Raw genomic sequence first — 26,310 nt, 5'->3', positions numbered from 1 at the left:
ATCCATGCCACTTCACATTTGACAAAATCGTGACAGTCGATTAGTTCACAAAGCTTCCGTATCACAGCAAGAGACTCTGAGCTTCTCAAAATATAAGTTGTCTTTATCGGAAATCATTGTTAGGTTAACATAACTTTTGATACAAATGACAACCTGAATTTAACAACAAACCAGCAAATTAAACCTATGCATTTATCATAGTTAATCAGTTGTGTAGTTAAAGTACTAAATAAAGTAACCACACTACTATTAGCACTCAATATAAGAATATAAGCAATATAAGCAGTCTTAAGCCCACAGAATATGTATTGATTAGAGTGTTGATTATGTGTGACGAGTAGACAACACATACTAGGTATTTACTTGATTTTGAATACTTTCCCCCAAAAGAGCCATACACAAATAAAATTAAGAAAAAAACAAGAAAACAATACACGATAATAAAAAGAAACACCGGAATAGCAGTACTGTGAGTGCATACATTCTTAGCATGGGTGGCCTCTTTGGTAACGTCAAGAGGTGTGTAGAACCACCTTCCCGGGGGCCAGAGCCATTGGTGTATTTTGTAGTCCCGGGCCGAAGATTGGGAACATCTTCTCGTTGAACTTGTGATTGAAGGTGCAGAGGTGCGTCAGCGATCCGCCATGCCAAAACGACACCTCCCCTTTATCCATGTCCAACTTGACGCGCACTTTCTCCACGCGCGTCGCCACCTCGATCTTTGTGGGCTCGGCCGAGAGTGCGGTCAGCACGCCCTTGCTGAGGGCGATGCTCCACACGCCGCGTTTGGGGGACACAGTGAACTTCTTCTTGCGGGCCAGCGACTCGACGCACACGCCCACCATCCACTTGGGGTTGTCACCGACGACGATGTCCCAGCGGTGCTTGCCCTCGGTGAAGCCCTCGGCTCCCATGAGGAACACGCAGGGGTCGAAGCGCTCCGGGTTGTCCGGGACCTCCTGGCGCTGCTGGCTTTCCTTCATGCTGGTCAGGTCGGGAGTCAGGTCCAGCCAGGGAGAGGCCGTGTTCGGGTCCAGCACCACGGGGTCTAGAGAGAGGGGGGTGGAGAGAGAGAGAGAGAGAGACCAAGGGTTGCTGTTTAATGAAAGAAGGCATGAATTGCATTTGGAAGAACCAAATTCACGCTACGTTTAGTCACATTAATTCAGGTTATGTCATGAATGAAATAGCAACTTGGGGGTTGAAAGTGTTTTTATTAAGTGAAAAATACATTTGATAATCAACAGATATAACGTTAGTGTGGGTGTAACGCACAGACTGTATATAATACATATTAAACTGACTTGCCATGTGTACATTGGTGAAAACTATCGCAAACTTTATGTACACCAAAAAAACCTCTTACAAAACAAGTACATTAGTACTCATTGGGATTTAGACAGTGTATTCTAGAGTTTTTCGGTATTTCTGGCATCTCTAATACCTATATTCTTGAACTCCTGATTAATTACACTAGAGAATTCAGCAGTCAAGAAGCCAAAAATAATCCTTCTGCCAGTGAATGATCATGTTTTGAAACAGAGAGTACACACGGTCTGTTGTCAGTGTGTTGATGAGAGAGAGTGAGAGCACTCTAGGATGGAGACATTTTTTCCCAAGTAAACACCAAGCATTAGCTTGGTGGCTGGCTTGAGCCACTTGTCAGGGAGAGTAGCACATTGTAGTGAGCTAGGTCGACATTGAAATATCATATCTAATTAGGTCTCTACCGGATTACTGTTTTACTTTTTACTGTTTTACTGTACATATTATGCCATTGACATGTAACCAAATGTAACTGACCTTTGCCGTTGAATAAAACGTCAGATTCCTCTGGGTTTGAACATTGTTTGAAACAATTAAGAGTTTAACATTCAATTGAGAATTTGTCCAACAGGCCTGTCCTGTGTAAAATAAAACTGACTCCAAAAAGATCATCTAAAGCCCTGCTATAACAATGTCATGCACTCACTGTATTGGACATGGGCCTGCATATTTTTCCAGATGTTGAAGCCCAGGGAGCCCACATGCTTTCCCATGTCCAGCAGAGCTCCTGGAGGGTGCTGGAGGTCTTCGTGAGGCCACTGGGCGCTATGAGACACGACACACACACAACACAATTGACAACTTCCATTTCCCATATATCCACCCCCTTGGGATCAAAAACATAGATATTTACATATTTTTTTAGTTGTATCAAATCTAATATCGGTTAGCAGGTAGCTCTAGTCTATTGGCCAACAGGTTGGGGTCAAGCAGTGTTGTGTTTCAAAACAAAGAATTTGAATAAAAAAGCTAAAATATAAAAATAAATATAAATGCATAATAGAATGTATCTGTCTGAATATGTTTTAACAAAATATTGATAGTACTCATCAGTATGGAAAATAATTGTGATGTGAATGTCTGTCACAACGGGTGCTGAAAAAAGGAACCTTTCAGTAAGTCTTATATGAGCAGAGTGTGTGTGTGTGTGTGTGTGTGTGTGTGTGTGTGTGTGTGTGTGTGTGTGTGTGTGTGTGTGTGTGTGTGTGTGTGTGTGTGTGTGTGTATGTGTGTGTGTGTGTGTGTGTGTGACAGGATAATCTGTTTACCTTTCCTTCAAGGCGAGAAATTTCTGAAATATAACATACACGAGTAAGTTAGACATACTTTTCCAACACCCAACAGCATGTCTGAAGAATGCCCCACAATGCCAGTCCTCATCATCCACAACAACCAAGTCACCTGCATGAAGGTTGCGTCTTCATCCCCCATCTCCCTCTTCAGATTCTGTATGAGTTGGGTCAGAGCGGCGATACCCTCCTTGGCCTGGGCGACCATGGCCTCCATGGTGCCTGTCTTCTCCCGCTCCTCTGCTGCAAGGGCCTGCAGGCGGACCTCCTTCTCTGCATCCAGTGCACTGTGAAGCCTCTGGAACTCAGCCTTGATGCTCTCTGCAGCCTGCACGGCCTGGTGCTGGGGGAAGGATGCACACATAGGATATGTGGTACATCGTTTTCGATGACTGAATGAATGGCTCTGACAGGGACTCCATATTTGACCAGCATGTGTGATGTTGATCAGCCATTTCAATATTTTGCGTGTGTCTTGAGTGTCCAGTCTACCCAGATGGATGAATGGGTGTGGACATGGCTGTTGAACCTTGCAATGTTTGGCAATTATCGGAAGCTAAATAATAGTAAGGGCACTTTAAGAGGGTGTGCGAGGGGTTTTACCTCGATGAACTCCTTTGTATTGCTGAAACTTTTGGTGTTGTTCTTGTACAATCTCCATTTTTTCTCCAAAATCTTTATTTTGAAGTCAAGTTGTTCCTGTAATCAGATAGTCACATAGACGTTGGATAAATAAATAAATAAATACATAGGTCGATATAATAATTCTGGCATAACATAGTAACGTATATTTACCTTGCAGTAGGCCAATCCGTCTTGTAGGGGAACTATCTCGTGATACGCGTGTTGTGTCACACATTTAGGACACAGCCGTTCTTGGTCTTTCATACAGTACAGCTGAAATTCATCTCCGTGCATGCGGCAAATACTCTGCTGAGCAGGATTGTGTCTGTGGTGCCATTGTTTCTCCTTACGGAAAGACTCGCAGGTGTCGTTGAGCGCACGGTTGGGGGTCGGCTGCTCTCTCTCGAAGACAGCCTTGCATAAGGGACACGTCTTGAGATTGGACTTCCAGGCGTTCTTCAGACACTCGCTGCAGAAGCTATGAGTGCAACTTAAAAGCACAGGGTCCTGATAGATCTCAAGGCAGACGGAACAAGTCAAGTCCTGTTCCAGAAGCGAGCGCCCTGTAGACATATCTTGGTCCATAGGTTCGTCCATCGGTCCGAGGCCCTATACGGGTTTACTTTCACTTTAAAATACAAGGAAACGATAATTATCTGGTTGTCAGTTTGCTTGTGTCAGCGATATATTCAACGTACACTACTGAATGACGGGTCTTATACACGGGTTATACGGGTCTTACAAAATAGGGGCAATTCGGATGAGTGAGAAAATAAGTTCTTTACCAGAGTGTTGAGTCTTGAACTCCACCCGGAAGTATCTCTGTAGGAGTAAACTCTCAGCTAGAGCTTGATCTGATAGCAATATTTCCTCTCGCGAGATTAGTCGTTCCTCCACCATAACAAGGCTACTCCCCTACGACCATTTTTATATATTTTTTATATATATTATATATTAAACAATTCTACTCAGTTATTTCTGAATCAACGAGATACCTCAAAATCCCAAGAGATGACCTCACCTGCGTGGAGTACGGTTGCTGCTGCTACTCAGCCTTAAAATTCCTATGTTTTTGCCACTCTCCCCAACACTATGTGCGCGTTTCGCTCTGCTGAACGAACGCATGTGGCGTTATGTTCCTCTTCCGTATCTGTCTGACGTCATGACAGGACCACGTCTGTGTATATGGACAAGTCTGGGCACTTGGGCAGTGGGAAGTTAGCCAGGCTAGCGCCGCCTACTGGTTCCGGCAAATTTAATTTGCCTCAACCATATAGTCAGGGAACTAGCAATGCGTTTCGGTTTGCTCCGTCCGCCAGAGCGGACGGACCAATCAGCGAGCAGATGTGGCGATGACGGGCGATGACGGGCGATGACGTCGAACTGAAGCGCCCAAACTGAAATACCGGTGTAGTTCCCAAGCTGCGGTAAACAGTTGACGAGATGGATGCCGGCTTCCGGCGCATAGCATACGTCACCGCCAAGCAGCAGCGATTAGTCGAAGCAAACGGAAGCAACCGCCTCCCGGAAGCAAACGAATCTCTGTAGGCCGTGTCCCAATTCAGGGGTTGCATCCTTCGAAGGACGCATTTGAAGACCGCATACGTCACAGCGGCGCGTCAAGTGCTGTCCCATTTCGAAGGGTCCTTCGAATGCGGCCGAGATATGCAGCCTTCGTTTCCCGGATTTGAAGGACGCATCGGATGCATCCTTCACGGCCCCACGTATCCCAACATTCATTGCGCGTTGGATATTTTTTCAGAAATGGCGCGGAGAGAGCGGAAGCAGCAGCTGCAGCGAATACATATTTAATGACAAAACTACGTAAAACATTTTTTTATATAAAAGTAAGGTTGGGACCATTTTAAATATGTAACTTTATTGTCAAAGTTCAATTACATTAACGCTAGACATATAACGTTAAACTAATTAACGTTAAGCCAACGTCCTCTCTTCCTCTTCACCCGCCGGCTCCGGCGGTGAATCTTCTCCCACTCCTCCAATAAAAGATAAAACATAACCAATAAAATGATAATTTCTGGCTCCATATATCTCCTCCACTGTCCGGTTTGAACCGCAGCTGTCAGGGTTGCTAGGAGACAGGAGCGGCGCGTGGTCACGCAAGGTAAAGCACGTTAACGGCTGGTTGCGCAATCCGGAAATGCTCCGTAGGCTAGACCGTCCCATTCCACAACGCTCGTTCGGCCTTCGATGCAGCCTTCGCGGTCTACGAAGGCTGCATCCTTCGAAGGACTCATCCTTCGAAGGATGCAACCCCTGAATTGGGACACGGCCTATATGAAATGTAATGAAGTAAGCGGCTGATGCATCAGGCTAGTGGGAAGTTGGGCTGTTCAGAGATTAAAAAAAAAAAAAAAAACAACACAGTGTGGGTGGAAGGTAAAGCTCCGTCTGTGTAGCGATATTTATAAGTTCCTCGTCCGAGTGAGGGTATAAGGCTTCCCGGACACCTATAGTGTATAACGCTACGGTGTGTGGCGCATTTCACAACATCGCCTATTATAACAGTTACACAACGACGGTAGGCCTACTAAAAAAGTAGGCTAAGTATCATGAAGTGGGCGTGTTGTAACGTGGGATAAAACGCCCCCCTCCTTCAAACTCTCAGCCCAAAACACATTTTTGATTGAATAAAAAACGCATTTGTGATTTCACCGGCTCTTTAAGTGAAAGAGAGCTATCTTGGGATTTTGAGGTATCTGGTGAATTCAGAAATAATTATATAATAATAATATTTTTTATAATTAATTATATAATAATAATATTTTTTTTTGCCATGAAAACTTGTCTGACTTACAGGAATCGTAAATTAATCATAAAATGTTATCGGATTAATTACTTGGCAACACATCTTGTCATGTATATCATGTATAACTTTAATAAAATAAATTGGCCTGAGCATAGACTAAAAGATTGACGTGCAGACACAAACGAGGGCGAGGTCGTTAGAGATGTAATACAATCACCGACCAAGAGGGAGAGTCCTCTTCACAAAAAACAAGTATTTATCCGCATGTCTGCATACCATAGTTTATATATTTTCTCTCGACGCAAACTACATGCATGGAACATTTTACAGTCCGTTTTAGTCCGGGACCTGACCAAAAAAATAACACAGCAGCATATACCTACAACAAAACAATGAAACAAATATTAAAAACTACCTCAGCTAATTTAACACATTGAATCTGATAAAGAAGATGAAAGACATACTGCACACGACCGGTACTTTTTGCTGTATCAATTTCAGGGATTTATCCTTTGATAAGAAATGAATGACAGTTGAACACCACAAGATTGGCAAACACAGGAAGACCACATTAGATCAAATGGTTTATTTATAACATCCTCCAACAGCAAAAAACATTCTTTTCTTGTCAATCCGTGGTGGTGCAGGGGTCTTGGAGGAGCTCATTTATCTACTTGGTTATTTAGTTAGTCATGTACCACAAATATGCAAAAAATAAGGTTTCCTTTTGACATGTGATTAGATGATTACTGATGTGCAGAGAGAAAGCAAACCATACAGACATGCAGAGAGAAAGAAAACCAGACATGCACGGAGAAAGACAGAAGGTACTCAATACAGGTGTGGGAGAGGTTGTAAGATTGAATATATAATTACATGTTTTTTTATGTAAATGAAGACTGAGTGAACCAAGATAGGAGAAGGATTTAGAAAGAATAGTATGTTGGGTATATATATATACCCAAATTAAGACAGTGGGATCCTGCAGGTAGAAAAACGTACAGGAAGCTCAACCATAAACAACAACTTTTTAGTCTTTAGGATATGAAACCCTTGCAACCATAAGGGCTTTTTACCACTCCGCGTAGCATTGCTTCATGAACCACATCCAGAGTGCACATCTACTACCTTGTGTTTCTGAAAACACTATCCTGTCTAACCTCTACCACTCCTCGAGTCATATCTAGCCCTGAAACCACGATAGCAGCAAAAATAATGCTTCATCTCAGGACATACTGTATATTTATGACTTCCCCTAACCCTAGCCCCCAAAGGGTAAGACAAAACTCCACTAATTATCAGGAAGAAACTTTGAACTTGGGATCTTCAAGTCATGGTTAGGAGTGCAATAGGTGCCATAATTGACAAACATAGTATTACAAGCAAACAGCTGAAGTACAATTATTGATATTTTTATGAGGATTTTCCATGGTGATGGGGCACTGGCTGCCTGGTGGACAAGCGTGTAGCCCTCAGGTGATGGGGCACAGGCGTCCACTCACGATCAAAGCAACACACTAAAACAGAGACATGGTAAGAGCAGGACCAGGGTGGGCAAGGGACATGCGGGCACCCATCCAGTACCTTTCATCAGCAGGGGTTTGCTACTGAGCTGAGGGACACTCCTATAGGAGCCACATGAGAGAGCAAAGGTGTAGGTTTTGAGTTTGTATTTGAATTATTCAGCCGAGTCAGTTTCCCCGATTACATGTGGCAGACTGTATTGGCATAGGTAATAATTTAGTTGTGGTAAAAACATATAGAATGCAATGCTATGAAGGCCAATCATGACTATTAGTTAATAAAAAGCCCCTCGGTTCAATATATGTCCAGGGCAGGCTCAGAAGCATCCAAGCCATCCTGTAAAGGTGACCAATTGTTGTACCTTAACGTTTCCAGCAAAGCCACAGCCATCTGTTAACCTTTGGAATGAAAATGAAATATGAGTCACACTGGTAAGTACCCGACTATGCAAAGGTAGAAGGTAAGAGGGAATGAAATCTGTTAACAGCACATTGAGAACATCCTCCCACTGGGCTCTCATAAACATTCTCAAAGAAAGCAGCCAAGCAATGAACACAGTCAATGTACAGTCATTGGTGAACATTCTTAGTGGGGGACAGGGGTGTCCCAATGTAGTAATTATGCACCCCCCTCCCTTTCACTTTTATTTCAGGATAGATTAATAACAAGACATGCTCATTGTTCATGGGATCACATTTTCAATAAGTTCAATGATTAATCATACAAAAGTCATATTTAATACAATAAATACAGGAGAGAGAAACAGAGAGAGAGAGAGAGAGACAGAGAGAAAGAGAGATTGAGAGATTTATGAGATTTATGAGTAAAAGCTGTTATTTGGTAGTAAATGCTGACAGTATTGGTGTGTGTGTGTGTGTGTGTGTGTGTGTGTGTGTGTGTGTGTGTGTGTGTGTGTGTGTGTGTACAGGTCTGCATGTATGAGGCCATTAATTCTGAGAAACAGAGAGAGAAAACAATACAGGTTGAAGGTTACATGCACAGATTGGGTGCTGTGATGAGTCTGTGCTTAGTCAAGCAGAGCTTAATGTCCTGCACACACCGCGCTCTTTACCACAAATACAGCAGGTGCACAGCATGCAACAGGAACATGACAAAAGGTGTGAAATAAAAGACAGCGGCATGATTGAGAAGATGCACAATGTGACCGAAAAAAGAGCATTTGAGAAAAAAAACAGTTTCACAGGTGTGAATTTGTGAAAATAACTTTGCGTGTGCATGTGTTCTCTATGTGTGCATGTTTATGTGTGTTTGCATGCGTGTCTGTCTGTGTTTTGAGGGAAGTGATAGGAGGAAGGGGCTGTCCTCTGAGAGAGGATTAGAGAATTCTATACTCCATGTTTCTGACATTAGGAGCATGTCTTAAATTGGTCGCCAATCTTGATTTATGTCTTGCCAAACCCTATTAATAGCAACCTTGTAAGACCCAAATATAGAAAAACCTAAAAAAAAAATATTGACCTTTCAGATGTTGTTTTAGGAGGCCTTTGATGCAGAAATTAAAGAGTTTAAAAAAAAAAATGTTTATGTACGTTTTTAGAGAAATGTTGTAATATTGCAACATTGGGCTTAGTTGGGAGCAGAATTTCTGTTGTCTGAACAATTCAGAACAACTAAGGGTTCATTTGCAGGGTTGATTGCTTCCTTAGCCCCCTAACAGTATATAACATTAATAATAATCACACATTAGTCATATTTTTATGAAGTCATTTATTAAAAACAATAAAAATATTAAAAATATTAAACAAGATAAAACTCTTAAAAAACGTTTTTCCCCCCTCTTTTTTTCTTTTCATGACATTGGTCATGAAGACTTTCATTGGTGGTGAAAGTCCCAAAAACAGTCCCTGTCGTCTGTAAAGCAAAGGCGAACATCACACTTTCTGCATTGTGTGTTGGTGTATCCTTTATTGCAGTGTCTGCAGCGTCCTCTCTCTGTCTTCCTTGGGAAATGGGCAACTAGATCGTTGCGTACATCCAATAGGAGGTGTGCACATCTCTTGGATGGCCTCTTCTGAGCATTCAGAGGGCTTCCTGATGTCACTGTCTGTGTTGCTGGGCTCCCTTTGCCTGAAGATGGCCGTCCTCTCTTTGGAGTTTGAAGTGTTGCGTTTACCAGGATGAGAGAGGATGCTAGCTGTGCCTGAAACTGTCTCCTGTTCATTGTCTCTTTGCTAGACATCTTGAGCGCTTTACAGTCCCGCTTGTAGAGCAGCCAGGCATTGACCACAGCGAGGATGATGGTGTGCCAGAAGATGTACATGTACCAGCGACGGGATTTGATGGGGAACTTATATTTGGCTGTAAATGAGTCCAACAAATCCACACCTCCCATGTACTTGTTGTAGGCACCAACAATGTAAGGCCTCTCAACTTCAACGTAGGTTCTGTTGGCTTTGTCCCAGCGTTGAATCTTCTGCACAGGTTCAGGTCCAGCAAAGGATGACACAAGTGTGACGGCCCTGCTGTCATACCATTTGACAGCACAGATGTTGTGATTCCCCTCCACTCTGACGTCATAGCTTCCTCTCCCCTTTTTCTTCAAGCTCTTCTCGTCTTCAAGGTTACAGTTGGGTAGGCGCACCTGCCTGGCTGTTCCCACGTAATGAATTCCCCGATCAAGGAGCTTCACTAATAATGGAACACAGGTGAAGTAGTTGTCTGCATACTGTTTGTAGTTCTGACCTTCTGGAAGTGTGGAAGCAAGTTTCATCACAACCTCACCTGACAATCCAAGTTCAGATTTGGCTCGTATTCCGTTGACACTGCCTTGGTAGACATCAAAGTCACACATCATGCCAGAGATTCCAGTTCTCACCCACACTTTGAATCCCCATGGGTTTGGCTTGCCTCGCATATATTGCTTGATGCTGCTGAATTTCCCCTTGAAAGGAATCATCATCTCATCCACAGAGTTGTGCTCTTCTGGTACCACCTGCAGGCATTTCTCTCTGAATGAATCAAGCCACAGTCTGAGTTTCCATAGTTTGTCTTTCTTTTCCGTCTCAGATACTGTCATGTTGTTTACAAAATGTAATGACGTCAACAGGGATTGGAATCTGTTGCGTGGCATCACATCAGCAACAGGGGAGTACCGCGTCTCTGTCTCCCAATACATACGGGTTCCAGCCATTTGTACCAGGCCCATCTTCAGGTACATGCCAAGCATTTTTTCGATTTCCTTTGCAGTGGTGTTTACAGATGTTCCACGCTCCTGAAAGCTGTACTCATTCGTGTTTTGTGCCAGAGCCTCAACCATGTCTTCGGACACAAACTTCTGGAAGTATTCCAATGGTGTGTGGAGGGAAATGTCATCTGCTGTGATATCCAGACCAGAAAAATCAGTGTTGGGACTGATGAAATCTTTTTTCAGCCAGCGATACCTGTCACGGGACATGGTGTGTTTGTTTGTTTTTGGCTCGATGTCCACGTAATTATCAGCTGGACAGTCCATGGGTGGTTGGTTTTCTTTGTCCACTTCTTTACAGACATCTTCATCGCTTTCATCGGTGTCACTGCTTTCCATTTCCACCTCACTCTCTCCATTTTGGACCATTTCAATGACATCCCGCACACTGTATCTGGGCTCTCTCCTTGCTGGTTGCATTCTGAAAATAAAATATAAATAAATTAACATGTATATATATATGTTTTATATATTGTAGTACATAACCTGAAGGAATAGAATAGGGTGGTGGACCAAGTGCTCAGGGTAGAAATGTTTTCGAGGCAGACAATACTGTCTGCCTGGTAAGTCGCTTTGGACAAAAGCGTCTGCTAAATTCCCTAAATGTAAATGTGAATGTAAATGGGTTAATGGCTCTAATTATCATACTAAAAGGAAAACATGCATACCCCCACTTACATCCACACCCCACATTCAGGAACATTCCTTTCCCCAGAACTGAATTATCTGTTGATATCCTCTTTGTGGACAAAGTCATGGAATTTTAGGTCAGGCTGATCAAATTAACTACATTTTTTAGAGATAAAACTTTTAAATCAGTCAAATTTGACCATAACACAACAGAAGGGTAGAATGTATACTATCCATGTATAAAGAAAATACTCTCTTTCAGGCAGTGGTGTAGTGGAGGGAATACAACCTGTTTGAGCCCACTGCAACAAGCCAGCTATTTTGACTACCACATTCACCCAGTGTTGTATAATTGCAACAATTATATAACAAGCTCTAAATGAAATTTGATGCATCTATTCCACAATAACTACATATGTACATGCTCTAGACATTGTAATAACAACCAAAAAATATATAAAAGACATATTACTTACTTGAATCTGATGAATCCAGTCCAATGAAACAAATAGTTGTTGTTCGAAGGAAACCTTGAGAGGTTGTGTGAGTTCATGGCCAGAAGGCGTGACTTGTAAACAAATGTAAGATCCAATAGCATTGTGAGACTGAACAATAGGACCCAATGACTATGTAAATGTGGTAAAAAAAATAAGATAAAATATAACAGATTGTTTTTTAGGATGGTTAAAGGTAACGTTGTAATTTTACAACAAGGGGTGTTACAGGGTTAAAAACATTGATGATATGGTTTTCCACAACATTTTTCGTTAATCTTTGTGCTACTGTTTGATAACTCAATTTACAATGTTTGTAAATGTTAACGTGATAGGTAAAGTCTTCTTCAAAAACACATTTATTGACAATAACTTCTTGCACCTTTCTACACAAAAAGATGCAGGGGTGTTTTTGAGTAAGTATGTGTAAATGTGTTGCATAAAACCCCCATTTTTACACCTTGATGAGTCACTAAAATACAACACCCTAGTGTTTTTAGCAGTTTCAGGTTTTTCCCCAAAAAACTGTTTTTTAAGGTCCTGTGTTTGTCACTGTACTAACCATGTACTGTCAGAAGGCTATACTTACTTATAGCCTAACTAATGTGCAAAAATCCACAGTAAAATACATTATTGGCGTGACTGCCAGCCGTTTCAGTTGAGTTCAGGAGAGACATAGCGCTAGCGCGGCACCTATCTCTCAGCTGGTGTATAGTCCAGAGTTGGGATAACTTGGAGGAGGATGAGGAGAGGATAATTATACCAGCTGTTTTGTGTCAAAGCATTCTCCGTGACAGATTATACCCATTGGATATGTATGATGATTTTGACTCGTTTTCGTTTTCCATGAGTGGAGATACAGGGGATCACCGATAACTGTAATTTTCCTTTTACATTTAACGCGTTTTAGCACCTTTACCCTCTTCGCTGTTGCTTAGAATGTTTTAAGACACGAGCCGATTATACATCCATCGACAAGAGAGACAATACTGAAATAGGGCTTTTGACTGATTGGCCACAGGAAGTGAAAACACAATTTTCTGTGACAATGTTTCAGTTGGTGTAGAATACACCAGAGAAGTTAAGATGGACCTTACATCCCCATGGCACAACAAAACATCAACACAGCTTTAGTATCAAACTAACTAGTTCCAACATATTGTTTAGTGTGTACTTTGCATCGAAAAGGAAAACTTAGCTATGGCTGGTGCACCGGGCTGCACAGCATTTGCTACTTATCTCAGCTTCCAGATGATGCAAACATAAATCTAAGTGGGTGTGTATATCAATGAATAAGCTAAGAGAAGTTGTCATATTTTACAACAGTGTAAGTTACAGTTACTATCTCACTTTTCTGCTATGAATAACCACTTCTTCTTCCACTTCTTCAAATCAGTTATATAGTGGTTGTCAGGGCCATCTGTATTGTTGTGCAGAAGATATCGGAAGAAAAGCGGTAATTCAGAATGATTGCTGTCAGGATGTACCACTGCAGTATGTACGGGAGGTGTTGGAAAGCTGTTTGTCAAGTTCACTGTGGAAGCCCATGACTGCTGCAACAAAAAAAAATCGGATTTATGAGATAATTATCACCTTTTCGGAGGAAAACATGAGGAACACAGGGACTGACTCATGGTGGGAATTCTGGACAAGGACATACCCCAGAGGCTACACCCAAAATCTAGCTAATCCCGAACCTTAATATGGATATGAGGATTTGATGGTACAGGAGGTGAAACTAAACCTCCAAACAGAGAGGGCGTGTTCTGTAAAGGAGGTCCAGCAGGCAGCCTTCAAACTAAGCTCCATGCCGACGCGAGGTGCACTCAGAGAGGTAAAAGAAAAGGAGAGTTGGGCTTAGAGGTTTGAGAAGTTCCTCTACAGCTACAAGGTAGGTAGCTACACTACCTACCTTCAAACTGACCAAGATCCCAAAACCCTCATTCCACTGATGATCTCTAATGATCTCGACAATGTGCCATTCCGTTGCCAGAGACTTCTCTTGTGTTTGACAAGGTTCAACCAGAATGTAGTCCGGTACACATTGGAAAAAGAGCATAGGCATGGAAGAGCCACAGTCCAGAAGCCCACAGAGAGACATGAAGCACAGCCAAGACAATCACATATAAATTGAGTGTTATGTCACAGCTGTGATGAGCATGCTGTCAGCGTCACAGAAGATGAACAGCTTCCCGGCAGAGACAGCAGCCAATGAGAAGCTCCAATATTTGATCAGGTAAATACAAGAGCGGTGGCCCGAATACATAGCCTCAAGTGGTAATGAGGTGCACAACAGAAATATGGAAATGTGCGTGCATAATGAAAGTCGTTAATGAATTATGGTTACATTGGGTTACAGTGGGTTTTGCTGTCTTTCAAGGGGTACAACTCTTACGTCACACGGCCACATTGTTAAAATGATGAATAAAATCAGGACTGATACATGAAACAAACACACTCTAATATGTTAAAATTAAAAACCTGTTTGGTAACACTTTACACTTCAGTGGCCTTGCTAGAGTAATTATACAAGTAATTACTGCAATATAATTTCAACGTAAGTAATTACATATTATCATACTTATTCTCTCACTTGCTTTGAATTGTTATTGTTAGTTGTAATGTTAGTGTTTCCATTACAAAATGTTGTAGACACTCAAGGCATGTCAGCTGGGTCAACGTGGCGTTACAAATGCGTGCAAATGTTGCTCTTTTGTTTGGACATCTTGAAACTGCTCGTTTAATAAATCCAGGAAGAACGCACACACTGCTCATACTCTGCTGCAGTGAATGCTACAGATAACATTAGTTTCAAATTATTGCAAAAGAAGCGAATGCATAAGCTGGTAAACCTTTGCAGTTTCACTTGATGAAATGTCAACCATGAACGACAGATCCCATTGACATTTTTCGTCGCTCAGATGGGCCACTGGTTTCCCCTTTGTCTCCACAAGTTCATAAAATTGCATTTTGCTCAACCAGCGTGCTTCCAAGTAGTAAACCAGGTCTCTGTTGTCAGCTTCCAGATTCTTCAATAACATCTGGAACTGCTGGCTGTTCAAGCCTGGACACTTTTTTAAGTTGATGCAGGATACGGCGTCATCACATTTTCCATCTGCAGCAACTGTGCACACACATTAGTAACTTAATTATTGAATCGAGAGCTGTATCATTTCCCTTCTAACTTGTGCCCCCAAATCTCTTTGCAATACAACCATCACTGGTGCACCACAGTTTCCTGCCACCCAGTTTTTTCGAACAATAAAACCATAGTCCTTGCTGTACAAACTTAAAACTTAAAAATGGCATCACCTCTAATAGTCATGCATGCCGATCAAGGAAAGCAGTTCATCTTGTGTCTCGAAATTGTCTGTGATTTCCAGATGGCTCGTGTGAGTTATGACGGTTGTCTCATCTTTGGCTAGTGAGTAAAACTCCACTGCCATGTCATGATATAATCAGAAACAGTCTTACGAGATAGGCTTACATTCTGGAATTCTGGAATTTGACTATCCGCCGAATGGACCGTTTTGAAAAATGCAATACAAAAAGAAAACCATATGCAGGAACTTTGATTCAAAATTTTATTATTTCCTATTTGTGTTTTCTTGCAAAGGCGTTCCGAGAGCTGTATGAAATTGAAATTGAAAAAAAAGTAGAGTCAACTAAACCTTTCAAAACATTGGCTGGGAAACTATGTACTGTTTAGTCTTTTCAATCCATGACCACCTGTCCTGTTAACAGCAAGCTCTCTAGTCCGCTCTGACCTGTGATGCTGAACCAACTTAGATGTATCCTTTACACTCGTGTCGATTGTCGGCACCACACAGGACCTCTGTCCCATCTTCACTATTGTGCCCCTTGTCTCTTTGGGCCATTGCTCTCATCTCATCACACACTCAGTGTGCTCTCCATTATCAGGGCATCCTCTCTGTTTACCTTTGGTTGCAATGACTCTGGGTTTCAATCCATGCTTGGTGTTTCTGCAAAACACATCACCATTCTCTGTCTTAAAATGTAATGACCACTGGGTGTGACCACTTGTGGAAAGATCGGGGGTGGGGGTTGTTCAGAGACAGGGCTCTGACAGGAAGGGGGGAAGCAGCATGAGGCGAAACAATATCATAACAACATAACTGTCTAATAAATAATATAATCCGGTGTAAGTTCCCCATTACATCAGAGAAACATAAGAGTTCCTGTTTGACCGGTAGAGAGCCATGCCTGTTGTTCTTTTGTACTTCTCTGCACCTGTGCCCGCCGTGTTTCCTGGTGAGCATTTCCCGTCGCATAGATCCTGTCCCACTTGAGCAGAAGTCTGTCCAGTGCAGAGAGCTCTGACTGACTGTGATACCATTGTTTACATGACCCCTTCTTCCATGCATCTCTGGGGAGACATTAGCTCAGGAGGCAGAGCGGGTTGGCTGGTCGCCGCGAGGTTGCTGGTTCGATCCCCGGCTCCTCCTAGCTGAGTGTCGTGGTGTCCCTGAGCGAGACGCCTCACCCTAATTGCTCCTGACGAGCTGGCTGTCGCCCTGCGTGGTTGACTCCGCTGTGAATGTGTGCATGTGTGCATGAATGGGTGAATGTCAGTCAACACTGTAAAGTGCTATATAAATGAGGACCATTTACCATCTCTGGGATTTCTTATCACTTTCTCCACTCAGCCGATCCGGTGAAGCGGGTTATTCAACATAGACCATATCCACATGAAGGACCACATCCTCCTTTCACCTGGGCCGAGTCAGACTGACTGGACTCTGGGGCTGGGTCAATGCACACAGTTAGTACTCTACCAACAGTTAGAGTACTCTACCAACAATACACCACGGACCACAGCCGTACGTGGATGGAACAGAGCACACTGAGCTCGGCCCACAGCTGCACTGTAGAAGTAGTAGTACTGAAGTAGTGGTAGTACTGTAGTAGTGGTAGTACTGTGGCAGTGACGGCACGCTGAAGTTTAAGCCCTCCTAGTTGTAGGGTCGGCCCACTGGAATTATGGACATAAGCTTAATATCACGGGCTGTTTGCAAGCGATATCAGCGTCATAAGATATGGCAAGTTGACAGGGGTGTAGGTCATTAAGGCCATTAAGGATGCTAACCAGTCTGACTCGGTCCAGGTGAGGTGGACGGAGGAGGATGTGGTTCTTCATGTGCACATGGTCTATGCAATCATTTGTTTGGGCCCACCTAGTGCAATCCAATGGGGGAGGGTAGGTGTTTGGACTGTGGTCTGTTTAGGTCCGGTATTTGTTTTTATTAGGCAAGGATAAGTAGTAACTTGGGAATGGCTGTAAATGGTCATGTTTTTTTACTTTAACAACATCAATTAATCAATTAATGTCTTCAGCATGTGGTGGCAACCCCCAATGGACGCCAGAAAAATCCCGCAAATCTCACTCAAAGGTATTTGAACACTTGGCAGCCCTGTACATGAACATTATATATTATATGAACACAATATTCTTATTGTATCGCCTGAATTGATTGGTCCTTGCATGTTTCCTGCAGGAACGGGACGCTGTGATGAGGTACATAAATCTTTAAACATAAGTACTGTTCACGTTGTTTACCCGTTTATAAGTTCTGCGTATTGTACCATTTAAACAAACCCAGATGAAGATTCATCATCTTAATAGTTGGATAATTTACCAATAAACCAAAAAAACTGTAAAGATGAATGATTAAAGTCCACTAATTAGGTTGACGATACCACATCTTTGGTTGTGTACACTTGACTTAGAACTGATGAAATCGTTGTGTGCTTCCAATTGAAACATCAATGTATCTCATCACTGAGTCCCGTTCCGATCACAGGGATATATATATATATATAGGGCATGTTGTGTTTAAATAACAGTCATGTTGATGTACCAACCAGCGCTTGTGCATGTATACCAGACCTGGGAGACTGGGGGTTTGAAAGCTGTGTTGAGTGCCCCCAGAAAATAGCCTAGCCCCTTCATATTCCCACAAAACGCCAACAGTGCATAGAAAACTGTTAAAACAAGTTGTATATACGGTTATCGAGAAACGTTGATATAAAATGTATCTTTGGTTTATAAACGTTGAGATCAATGCATTTGCAGAAATGTAAAAATAGCAATGGTTTCTTCTGGTGACTGGAACAGAATGTTATTTATTTATTTTATTCTATATTTATAAGGTATGAATAAATATATGCTTAATTATTTTTTCTTATTACACATATTAATGCATTCTCCTTTCTGAAATGTAAGAAGTGTGTTCTATGATGTTATCCCGACTGTCGAAAAACAATGTACATATACTTACACATACTCTAGTCGCTACTTCCTATTTGCGACTGCCTGCATATAACTGTTCACTGTCGTATGCCAGAGCTATTGTGTGGTTTGCAGCCTCAAGCATAAGGGCATCGAGTGAACGTCAGTGGCACATATTTGGTGAGGCTTTACTTTATAACTACTCTAAGACGTCTGCTATCTATTAGTGGAATGAGCAAACTAATCTGTATAATGTTAATCTTCCAAGTTGAATGTTGAATTACTCTTATACAGTATATATTTTTATGAATGACTTGTGTGTCTATATATATATATATATATATATATATAGACACACAAGTCAGACACACATGTCATTAGTAGACTGCTTCACAGTCTCATTGTAGCCCATATATATATATATATATATATATATATATATATATATATATATATATATATATATATACTGCTACAATGTGAAGCAGTCTACTAATTGTTGATAATGACAATAATAATAATTGTTTCCCTAAAAGTACTGTACAATAGTGAATTGTTATTATAATTATTATTACATGACTATATTATTCTATCTGAAATTATATTGACCCTTTTACAATAATATATTATTAACTCAAGAACTAATAGACCTATCTCGTATTTCTGGAATTAAGTCATTTCTTATTGAATTGTATGTAATTAGGCTTGGTGCCCGTCTTTCCCTAATTTATATCATAATGAATTGCTATAATAGGCCTACACAATCATATGACATAAGATAAGATGGTAGGCTACTGCATTAATCCCAGACGGGGAAGATAATTTAAATGTTTTTTGAGAACACGAAGCGTCATCGGATATATTGTGAGGTACTTGAACATGCTGCCACCATGTGGTTAAAATATAATAGTACATATACTTTATACGTATTATTTCTGTTATATAAGTTTTTAAACTTTTCCATTCTTCCATTCTGGTTGAAAGATTGAACAAATGGAGCTGACCGAAGAAGACTTTTTAAATATGGCCAACTACACGTATGACGACAACTATACGTACGATGAAGACTGTTGCGGGGGTCTGTGTGAAGTTGAGGAAGGCATGTTCTTCGAGGCTGTGTTCATCCCAGTCGTCTACTCTCTGGCCCTCCTGGTCGGCGTCCTGGGGAACAGCCTGCTTCTCTGTGTTCTGGGTCGGAGGAGCAACACCTGGAGTGTGACCGACAACTTTATCGTGCACCTGGGAGTAGCCGACAGCATGCTGCTGGTGACCCTGCCCTTCTGGGCCACGCAGGCCACTCCCGTAGGGTGGGTGTTCGGGACCCCTTTCTGCAAGATCGCTGGAGCTTTGTTCACGGTAGGCTTTGGTTTAAACAGAACACTTAAAGGTGACATATTATACCACCAGGTGTGAGTGTGATTAGCCGTTACAAGCCATTTGTAACGGCTAATGAAAATCTGCCTCTTTTCTGACATCACAAGGGGGCGTGTGCACCTAGATGTATGACGGATAGATGAGCAAGGTTTGCCACAGTCCACTGGGTAGGCTGGTAGACCGATTTATCCTGCCCGTATCTAGGTGGAAACGCCCACTTGTGATGTCAGAAGTTGTGAGGCAGATTTTCAAAACGGCTTGTAACGGCTCATCAGACACCTTGACAAGTTTTTCCAAACATAATAGCAGAACAGTTCCTCTAAGTGCTAAATGCATTCACACCTCTGCGCCTCTTGTTCTCCCAGATCAATTTCTACTGCGGGATCTTCCTGTTGGCCTGCATCAGCCTGGACCGCTACCTCTCCATCGTCCACGCTACACACATGTACTCCCGCAGGAAGCCCTGGATGCTGCAGGCCAGCTGCCTGTCTGTGTGGTTCCTGTCCCTGCTCCTCTCCATCCCTGACTGGATCTTCCTGAAGGCCATGACCAACGAGCGGATGGGGAACAGAACAGAGTGCGTTCACGACTATCCTCTCCGCTCTCAGTCGAGCGTCGACTGGCGCCTGGTGTCTCGCCTATTCTACCACATCGTGGGCTTCGTCCTGCCCTCCGCTGTCTTGATCTTCTGCTACTCCTGCATCCTGCTGCGGCTTCAACGGGGCGTCCAAGGCTTCCAGAAGCAGAGGGCCGTCTTGGTCATCCTGGCGCTGGTGGTGGTCTTCTTCGTCTGCTGGACGCCCTACAATGTCACCTTGATGATTGACACGCTGCACATGAACAGCACCGTGGAGCAGTCCTGCGGGAGCCGATCGTCCTTGAACAAGGCCATCATCGTCACCGCCTGCCTGGCCTACCTCCACTGCAGCCTGAACCCTGTGCTGTACGCCTTCATGGGCGTCAAGTTCCGCCACCAGCTCCTGAAGATGCTCAGTGCTCTGGGCTGCAGGATGAAGACCAGGGCCTGGTTACAGCCCGCAGCCAGCTCCAGAAGGAGCTCCACCTGGTCCGAGTCCGGCCACACCTCCAACTCCATCGCTATCTGAGCGGGTCTGAGACGGAGAAGGACCAGCAGAGAGCGCTGTTAACACAAGAGGCCCCTTTAGGGAAGGGACAAGCTGTTAGGGGACCGGAAACAGTCATTCAGAGAGAACAACTGTATTATTATGAACTAGGCATAACGCTCCTGTGTCGTGCTGTCTTTGATCATATTTTTGCTACCCTATTATTGAGTAATAAAATGCCATGTCTTATGTTCATATAGGTAAAGACTGACATTAAATGAGCAGTATATATTATGTACAGGTTGTGGAATGGAGGTCCAAGGTTTTAAACTGTATCTCCTGTTATTGATGGTCTGTGTATTTTCTGAGGTGGTCAATGGTTTTTATTGTCAGAAATCATTGTTACATTTTGTTTCAATATAGTCAATTTTGTAAATGTAAATAATATAGTGTTGTACTTTGAGAGCAAGGGTTAACCAAAGTCAAATTCCTTGCTTTTTTTTTACGCAAACCTGGCCAATAAAGCTGATTCTGATCTATGCTGAAATAACATACAACTATTTGTTATGCTATGGTTAATAATAAACGGAAAAGTTGGCACTGTTAACATGTAAAGACAGTTTAACTATGACATATTTTTCAAGTTTAAAAATGTAATGGTTACATTAAAATAATAAAACAAGCCTTCAAGAAGCAGTCATGTGTATTTTAATAAACAAATGTGTTGCCCTTACCCTAGCTACATTGGAATAAAGTACAACACTGGCAGAACAACGTTCAGTCATACAAGTATCTTCTGCCAATGTAACAGTAATCCACTTAAACATATGATTCTAACTGAGGCGTTTATATGACAGTAAATGACAAGCACAGAGGCTACAGTGTAAACAGCCATAGGATATGATTGATTGTTCCTTTTAATACCAGTCTCATTTGATTTGCAAATAGGCCTACTGTAGTTTCTCTGGGAAAGACTGAGAGAAAAATAGTCCTCACTCATACCATAGTGACATTGTTTAACAAAGCTTATTTGCTGCAGTGCTTCATTCCTTTGGCTGAAAGCGTCTGCTAAATGACTAAATAGTGAACGGCTGCTGTATTTCTAAACTCTGTGCATCACTGTTTGGCCTTCAGAGGAAAACGGATGTGACCATTCACCATGAACAGATAAGTGGCGAGGACAGAGACCGATAAAACACGAGACGACGACGACGACCGAGAGAGATTGATGTAACACCAAGCAGAGGTCATAGGCGTAGGCTGCTTCCTACTTCAGCACAGCTCGAAGCGCTCTCTGAGTGCTGTTTCCCAAGGTATCGAGAACAGTTTCAAGAGAAAAGAGAAGGAAACACCGTCTGTGGTTGGGTGGGCCCCAGCGCTGACGAGGCTCAACAAAAAGAAACATGCCTTCCTCCTCGAGTGATAGTGCTACGATAAGTTCACAAGGAAGATTCTACACCTGTCAGTCAACTTCCCTTCACGTCTCTGGTTGAGACCAGATTTGCATATACTTTAAATAAACACCCTTTGGAAGCAGGGTTGGCAAACGGCATTGTGTGCAGATAGGGATGACAAAAAAAAGTATTATTGTGGACGGTTAATCCTTTTTCAAAAACAATTAATTTCTTTTTTTTCCCGACGCAGATCCATCCTTCTGTAGGCTTACTCTCCCTGTAGGTTGTTGTTGTTTCAGGGAACAGAGCACGCTAGAACCGTCTCCGATCTCACACCACCAAACAAACACGACCGATGGCTATCATGTTGACGGTGACAACTCGGTAGCGACACACAATGCTCTTCTCTCCTTCTCGTTGCCTCGCTCTGTCTCCCTCACCCCTCCCTCGGTCCCGTCCCGTCACCTGACTGATGACATCAGCCGCCTAAGTGTGTTGTCTTGGCTACCGACTCATGTTGCAACAACGGAAACCCCTCAAAATTGAATAGAGGACAGCAGGGCTTAAACGAAGCGGCCCAGACCGGACCCAGGGTTTATCATAAGTGTACACTGGGATTTCAACTAATCACTCAAATGGAAAGAAAAAAACAAACAAAGTTAATTGTCCCCTTCTTTTCAATCAATGATTACTCTATAATGACAATATAAAACCACATCAATTATCGGAATTACTATAAACACAAACATTCATAGCAAAATAAATAAGAAAATAAAATGCAATTTAAAAAAAAACTTTCCATAGATTTGGCACTACACTGGTCAAAAGGGATCCCATTAAAGCTGTCCCATTAAATAGCATAGAGTCGTATTTTGACTGCCGGACTGTCAGATGTTCTCAGCCTAATCGCGATTCAGTAGAGAATTAATCAGCAATACTGATGCATGATTTGAATCTGTACTGCAAATCTTTGCTAATAAAATATGAAATATGTCTGAATATCATTTCACGTCTTTTAAAAGTGGATTGTTCAAGAAAACAACTCTGGCCACTCACTTCCTGACATATATATATATATATATATATATATATATATAAACCCTTTACAACATCATAATACAATATTCACTAATTATGCACTATTACAGCCACATGTGTAGCCTTACAGTTCTTACCCCATGTGAAAGTTCCATGACCACATGCAGCTCAAAGTGCAATTATTCATGATTGATTTCAACATGTAGGAGTGTCCCCTGCCCATCTTTGACCCTTAAAGTATCTTCCCGTTTATGAAGCGATTTAGAGGAAACAAATAAATATTTCCTGTGTGGGGGCGAAAACGTCACAATCTCCCATCCTCTTCATAATCATCAGCATTGGCTTGGTGATCCTGCTGCTCTGCAGCCCTGGCCTGGGTCAGGGCTGACTCCTCCGCTTGGCTCTGGTTCAGCGCTACCACCTCCTCAGGATTCTCCTGCTCTGCGGCCCTGGTCTGGGTCTGCGCTCCCTCCTCCTCCTGGTTCTGGTTCGGCGGTACCACCTCCTCTAGGTTCTGGTTCAGTGGCACCTCCTGCTCTGTGGCCCTGGTCTGGGTCTGCTCTGCCTCCTCCTCCTGGTTCTGGTTCTGGTTCAGCGGTACCACCTCCTCGGGGCTCTGCTGCTGCCGCAGCGGCGGCTCCTCTTCCACACCAAACTCCCACAGAGTGCGGCTGGAGTCGGCCTTCTCCACCGGCGGTACGCAGTAAAGCATCTCCAGCACCGCTCTCCTGACGTTCTGGCACAGGCCAAAGTAGAGCAGGGGCTGGAGGCAGGCGTGGAAACAGCCCAGAGCAAACATGAGGAGCAGGGCTTTCCCCAGGGCGCTGGTAGGTTTCCCACAACCACTGCCACCGCCGACCCCCCCCGGCTCCGGCCGCTGCTCAGTGGCCCGGACGGTGTGTGCCATCAGGGTCAGGTTGTAGGGCGTCCAGCAGAGAAGGAACAACCCCACCAGGCCCAGGAGGACCCAGAGGGCTCTCTGCTTCTGGAGGTCCAGGCGGGGTCCTCGCCAAAGCCGCAGAAGGAAGCTGCAGCAGCAGAAGATCAAGACGGTGGAGGGCAGGAGGAAGCCCACGATGTGGTAGAGCAGGCGAGAGGCCAGGCGCCAGTCGACACCGGACCGAGAAGCAGGCGGGGGGTAGTGGTGAACACACTCCACTCTGCCTCCCGCCCGGACCTCCTCCAGGAAGACCCAGTCAGGGACGGAGAGGAGCAGGGAGAGGAGCCATACTGACAGGCAGCAGGCCTGCACCATCCACGGCTTCCTGCGGGAGAAGAAGTGTATGGAGCGGAAGACTGAGAGGTAGCGGTCCAGGCTCATGCAGACCAACAGGAAGATCCCACAGTAAAAGTTGATCTGTAAGAACAAAGGGAGAGAGGGGGAATTACAAAGGAACAGAAACAGAGAGAAAAAGACAGAGACAGAGAATGAGAAAGAGACAGAGTAAGAGGGAGTGAGCAAAAGAGAGAGAGGAGGAAAGAGAGATTGAAACCGAATGGGAAAGTGAAACAGAAACAGGGAAACAGAGTTATAAAGTCAATAACATACTGTTCAACACACTTGCCAAAGTAAAACAAATCCCCTTAACATTTTCAATTCAGAGAAAAGCAGTATGCAGACCCCTCCTAGACAATCCTTCTCTTTCTCTACTGGGGAGCAAAAGTTCTTCCCAGTGGTTGATCAACAGCATCTAGTCCAATGACACTGTTCCGTTTGTATCTCCTGCAGGTAATATTGGCCAATAGACACATTCCTAAAATCTCCACCCGTTACAGTTAAAGTGATAGGCTACTAGTTGCACAGATATGACTTTTCAGTTCCCAGATACACTGCAGCCTTCCCCCAAGCTTTATAAAAATCAGTTAATTCCAATATGATTATAGATTATTAAGTCCCAAATAAATTGTTCAAGTCTCCATGCACCAAAACACACTGCACAGAGTAAATGTGCAGATCAGATCAGTTGTTTAAACTACACTGTGTAGGCTATATTTACAGGCAACCAAGAGAAGCCAGAAAGCAGAGAATACAATTTCAAATCCAGGTATACCTACATTAAAGACAGCTCCGCTCATCTTGCAGAAGGGCGTACTGAAGGTCCATCCGCTGGGGCCGCCAGCCTGCGCAGCCCAGAAGGGCAGGGTCCCCAGCATCAGACCGTCCGCCACAGCCAGGTGGAGGGCAAAGATATCCATCACACTCCAATGACGTCTCTTGCGGACAAGGAGAGTCAGAAGTAGAACGAGCCCCGGGAGACCGATGATCAGGGCTAGGGAGCACAGAAACGGTAGGAAAACGGCTGGGGAGTCCGGTTCGCATTCCTCTTTGTACACGTAGTCTCCATAATCGAATGAAGTGTTACTTAAAAATATTCCGTCGAGATCCAGCTCCATGTTGGTCTGTTAATGAAACAAAAAAAAGTTGAGTGTAAGATAAGATGAGCAACAGACAACCGTGCGCTTCTTCACGCGTTGGCGAAGTGTCGACTGCGCTGAGCGAGCGCTGAGTGAGAGAATCACATGCTCCTGATGTCATCGCGGGGGGAACGCTATTGTCAAACGCCGCTGGGAAGTACAGCGTGTGTAAATGTGTGTGGAAACCATGATAATGATGCCATCTCCATTTGTTATTATATGTGTTGTTACGTATCGTGACAAGGAACCACCATACCTGACTAAACAGACACGCAACACGATATGTATGACTATGAATATGGAGGAATGTAACGTACAGGCTAAACGCTTACGATTCTCTCATGAGGTAGGCCTGTTGTAAAGGAGGATTCTTAAAAAGAAATACACAACTAACTACGCGGATGTACGTCTGCCTGTAAGGACATACCTTGTATCATCAGGGGCGGACGTTTATGACAGGACCTCGCCGATCTAAATAAAGAAATAACTAGTGTTAGTGTTCAAGCAGCAGCAGTGACGGGCTGGGTGTAGCCTGCATCAGAAACACCAACATGCTAATAAATGGCCAATTAAACACACAGAATACACAATACAGATCATAGAATGAGGGCATTAGGATACATGATCAGAGACAGAAACAGAAACCGGGTGGCACCGGGTGGCACCAGGTCAGACCGATTGAACCGACATTTCCGCGGGAGGTTTACAAAACATGTTTCTTTCGAGGGGTTACAAACTAGTTGTGCAAGACAACTACTGTCGAGCGCATACTTACACGCAAACCAACCGCTTTGGTGTGCATTCTATTAGAAGATTAATGATTGAATAACACGATAGCATACCATGACGACCTGATCACCTCAGACGCGAAAGACCCGTTTAACACGAACCAACACGTCGTTCAACCTCAGCA

At 43.3% G+C, this 26,310-nt stretch overlaps 4 protein-coding genes across 6 annotated transcripts; 1 reads left to right on the top strand and 3 right to left on the bottom strand.

Moving 5' to 3' along the window:
- Positions 1-88: 88 nt before the first annotated feature.
- Positions 89-4,342, bottom strand: trim35-28 (tripartite motif containing 35-28). Of its 2 annotated transcripts, XM_084472033.1 has the most exons (7): positions 4,025-4,342; positions 3,411-3,867; positions 3,219-3,314; positions 2,728-2,958; positions 2,595-2,617; positions 1,973-2,091; positions 89-1,048 (listed from the first exon to the last, which is right to left on the bottom strand). In XM_084472033.1, the coding sequence occupies exons 2-7, from the start codon at positions 3,834-3,836 to the stop codon at positions 513-515; spliced, it is 1,431 nt and encodes a 476-aa protein (XP_084328159.1). In that variant the 5' UTR covers positions 3,837-3,867; positions 4,025-4,342; the 3' UTR covers positions 89-512. The 2 variants fall into 2 exon arrangements, with proteins under 2 accessions (XP_084328159.1, XP_084328160.1); XM_084472034.1 differs by having other exon boundaries at positions 3,411-4,342.
- A 5,025-nt stretch (positions 4,343-9,367) lies between these two features.
- Positions 9,368-10,264, bottom strand: LOC311350987 (uncharacterized protein; the record flags this gene model as incomplete). Its single annotated transcript, XM_084471076.1, has 2 exons — positions 9,368-9,852; positions 10,120-10,264. 2 exons carry the CDS (start codon positions 10,262-10,264, stop codon positions 9,368-9,370), a joined length of 630 nt encoding a protein of 209 aa, XP_084327202.1.
- An 8,000-nt stretch (positions 10,265-18,264) lies between these two features.
- cxcr3.1 (chemokine (C-X-C motif) receptor 3, tandem duplicate 1) lies at positions 18,265-21,115 on the top strand. The gene is made up of 3 exons (XM_084472037.1): positions 18,265-18,292; positions 19,097-19,468; positions 19,852-21,115. Exons 2-3 carry the CDS (start codon positions 19,106-19,108, stop codon positions 20,590-20,592), a joined length of 1,104 nt encoding a protein of 367 aa, XP_084328163.1. The 5' UTR covers positions 18,265-18,292; positions 19,097-19,105; the 3' UTR covers positions 20,593-21,115.
- A 127-nt stretch (positions 21,116-21,242) lies between these two features.
- LOC311351874 (C-X-C chemokine receptor type 3-like) lies at positions 21,243-26,310 on the bottom strand. Of its 2 annotated transcripts, none has more exons than XM_084472036.1 (4): positions 26,240-26,310; positions 25,825-25,868; positions 25,038-25,382; positions 21,243-24,339 (listed from the first exon to the last, which is right to left on the bottom strand). In XM_084472036.1, the coding sequence occupies exons 3-4, from the start codon at positions 25,374-25,376 to the stop codon at positions 23,287-23,289; spliced, it is 1,392 nt and encodes a 463-aa protein (XP_084328162.1). In that variant the 5' UTR covers positions 25,377-25,382; positions 25,825-25,868; positions 26,240-26,310; the 3' UTR covers positions 21,243-23,286. The 2 variants fall into 2 exon arrangements, with proteins under 2 accessions (XP_084328162.1, XP_084328161.1); XM_084472035.1 differs by having other exon boundaries at positions 26,173-26,288.

Source organism: Micromesistius poutassou, assembly GCF_964030765.1.
Source record: "Micromesistius poutassou genome assembly, chromosome: 8".
Classification (NCBI taxonomy): Eukaryota; Metazoa; Chordata; class Actinopteri; order Gadiformes; family Gadidae; genus Micromesistius; species Micromesistius poutassou.
This window is presented reverse-complemented; position numbering and strand designations above follow the sequence as displayed.

Bases quoted from the DNA above. Each gene is read 5' to 3' on its own strand.
- trim35-28 (XM_084472034.1), bottom strand. From the start codon at position 3,836: ATGGACGAACCTATGGACCAAGATATGTCTACAGGGCGCTCGCTTCTG. The intron at 2,959-3,218 runs GTAAAACCCCTC...TCCTTCCCCCAG, and splicing joins ATACAAAGGAGTTCATCGAG to CACCAGGCCGTGCAGGCTGC. The intron at 2,618-2,727 runs GTGACTTGGTTG...GTTATATTTCAG, and splicing joins AAGACGCAACCTTCATGCAG to AAATTTCTCGCCTTGAAGGA.
- cxcr3.1 (XM_084472037.1), top strand. From the start codon at position 19,106: ATGGAGCTGACCGAAGAAGACTTTTTAAATATGGCCAACTACACGTAT. The intron at 19,469-19,851 runs GTAGGCTTTGGT...TTGTTCTCCCAG, and splicing joins TCGCTGGAGCTTTGTTCACG to ATCAATTTCTACTGCGGGAT.
- LOC311351874 (XM_084472036.1), bottom strand. From the start codon at position 25,376: ATGGAGCTGGATCTCGACGGAATATTTTTAAGTAACACTTCATTCGAT. The intron at 24,340-25,037 runs GTAGGTATACCT...TTGTTCTTACAG, and splicing joins TGAGCGGAGCTGTCTTTAAT to ATCAACTTTTACTGTGGGAT.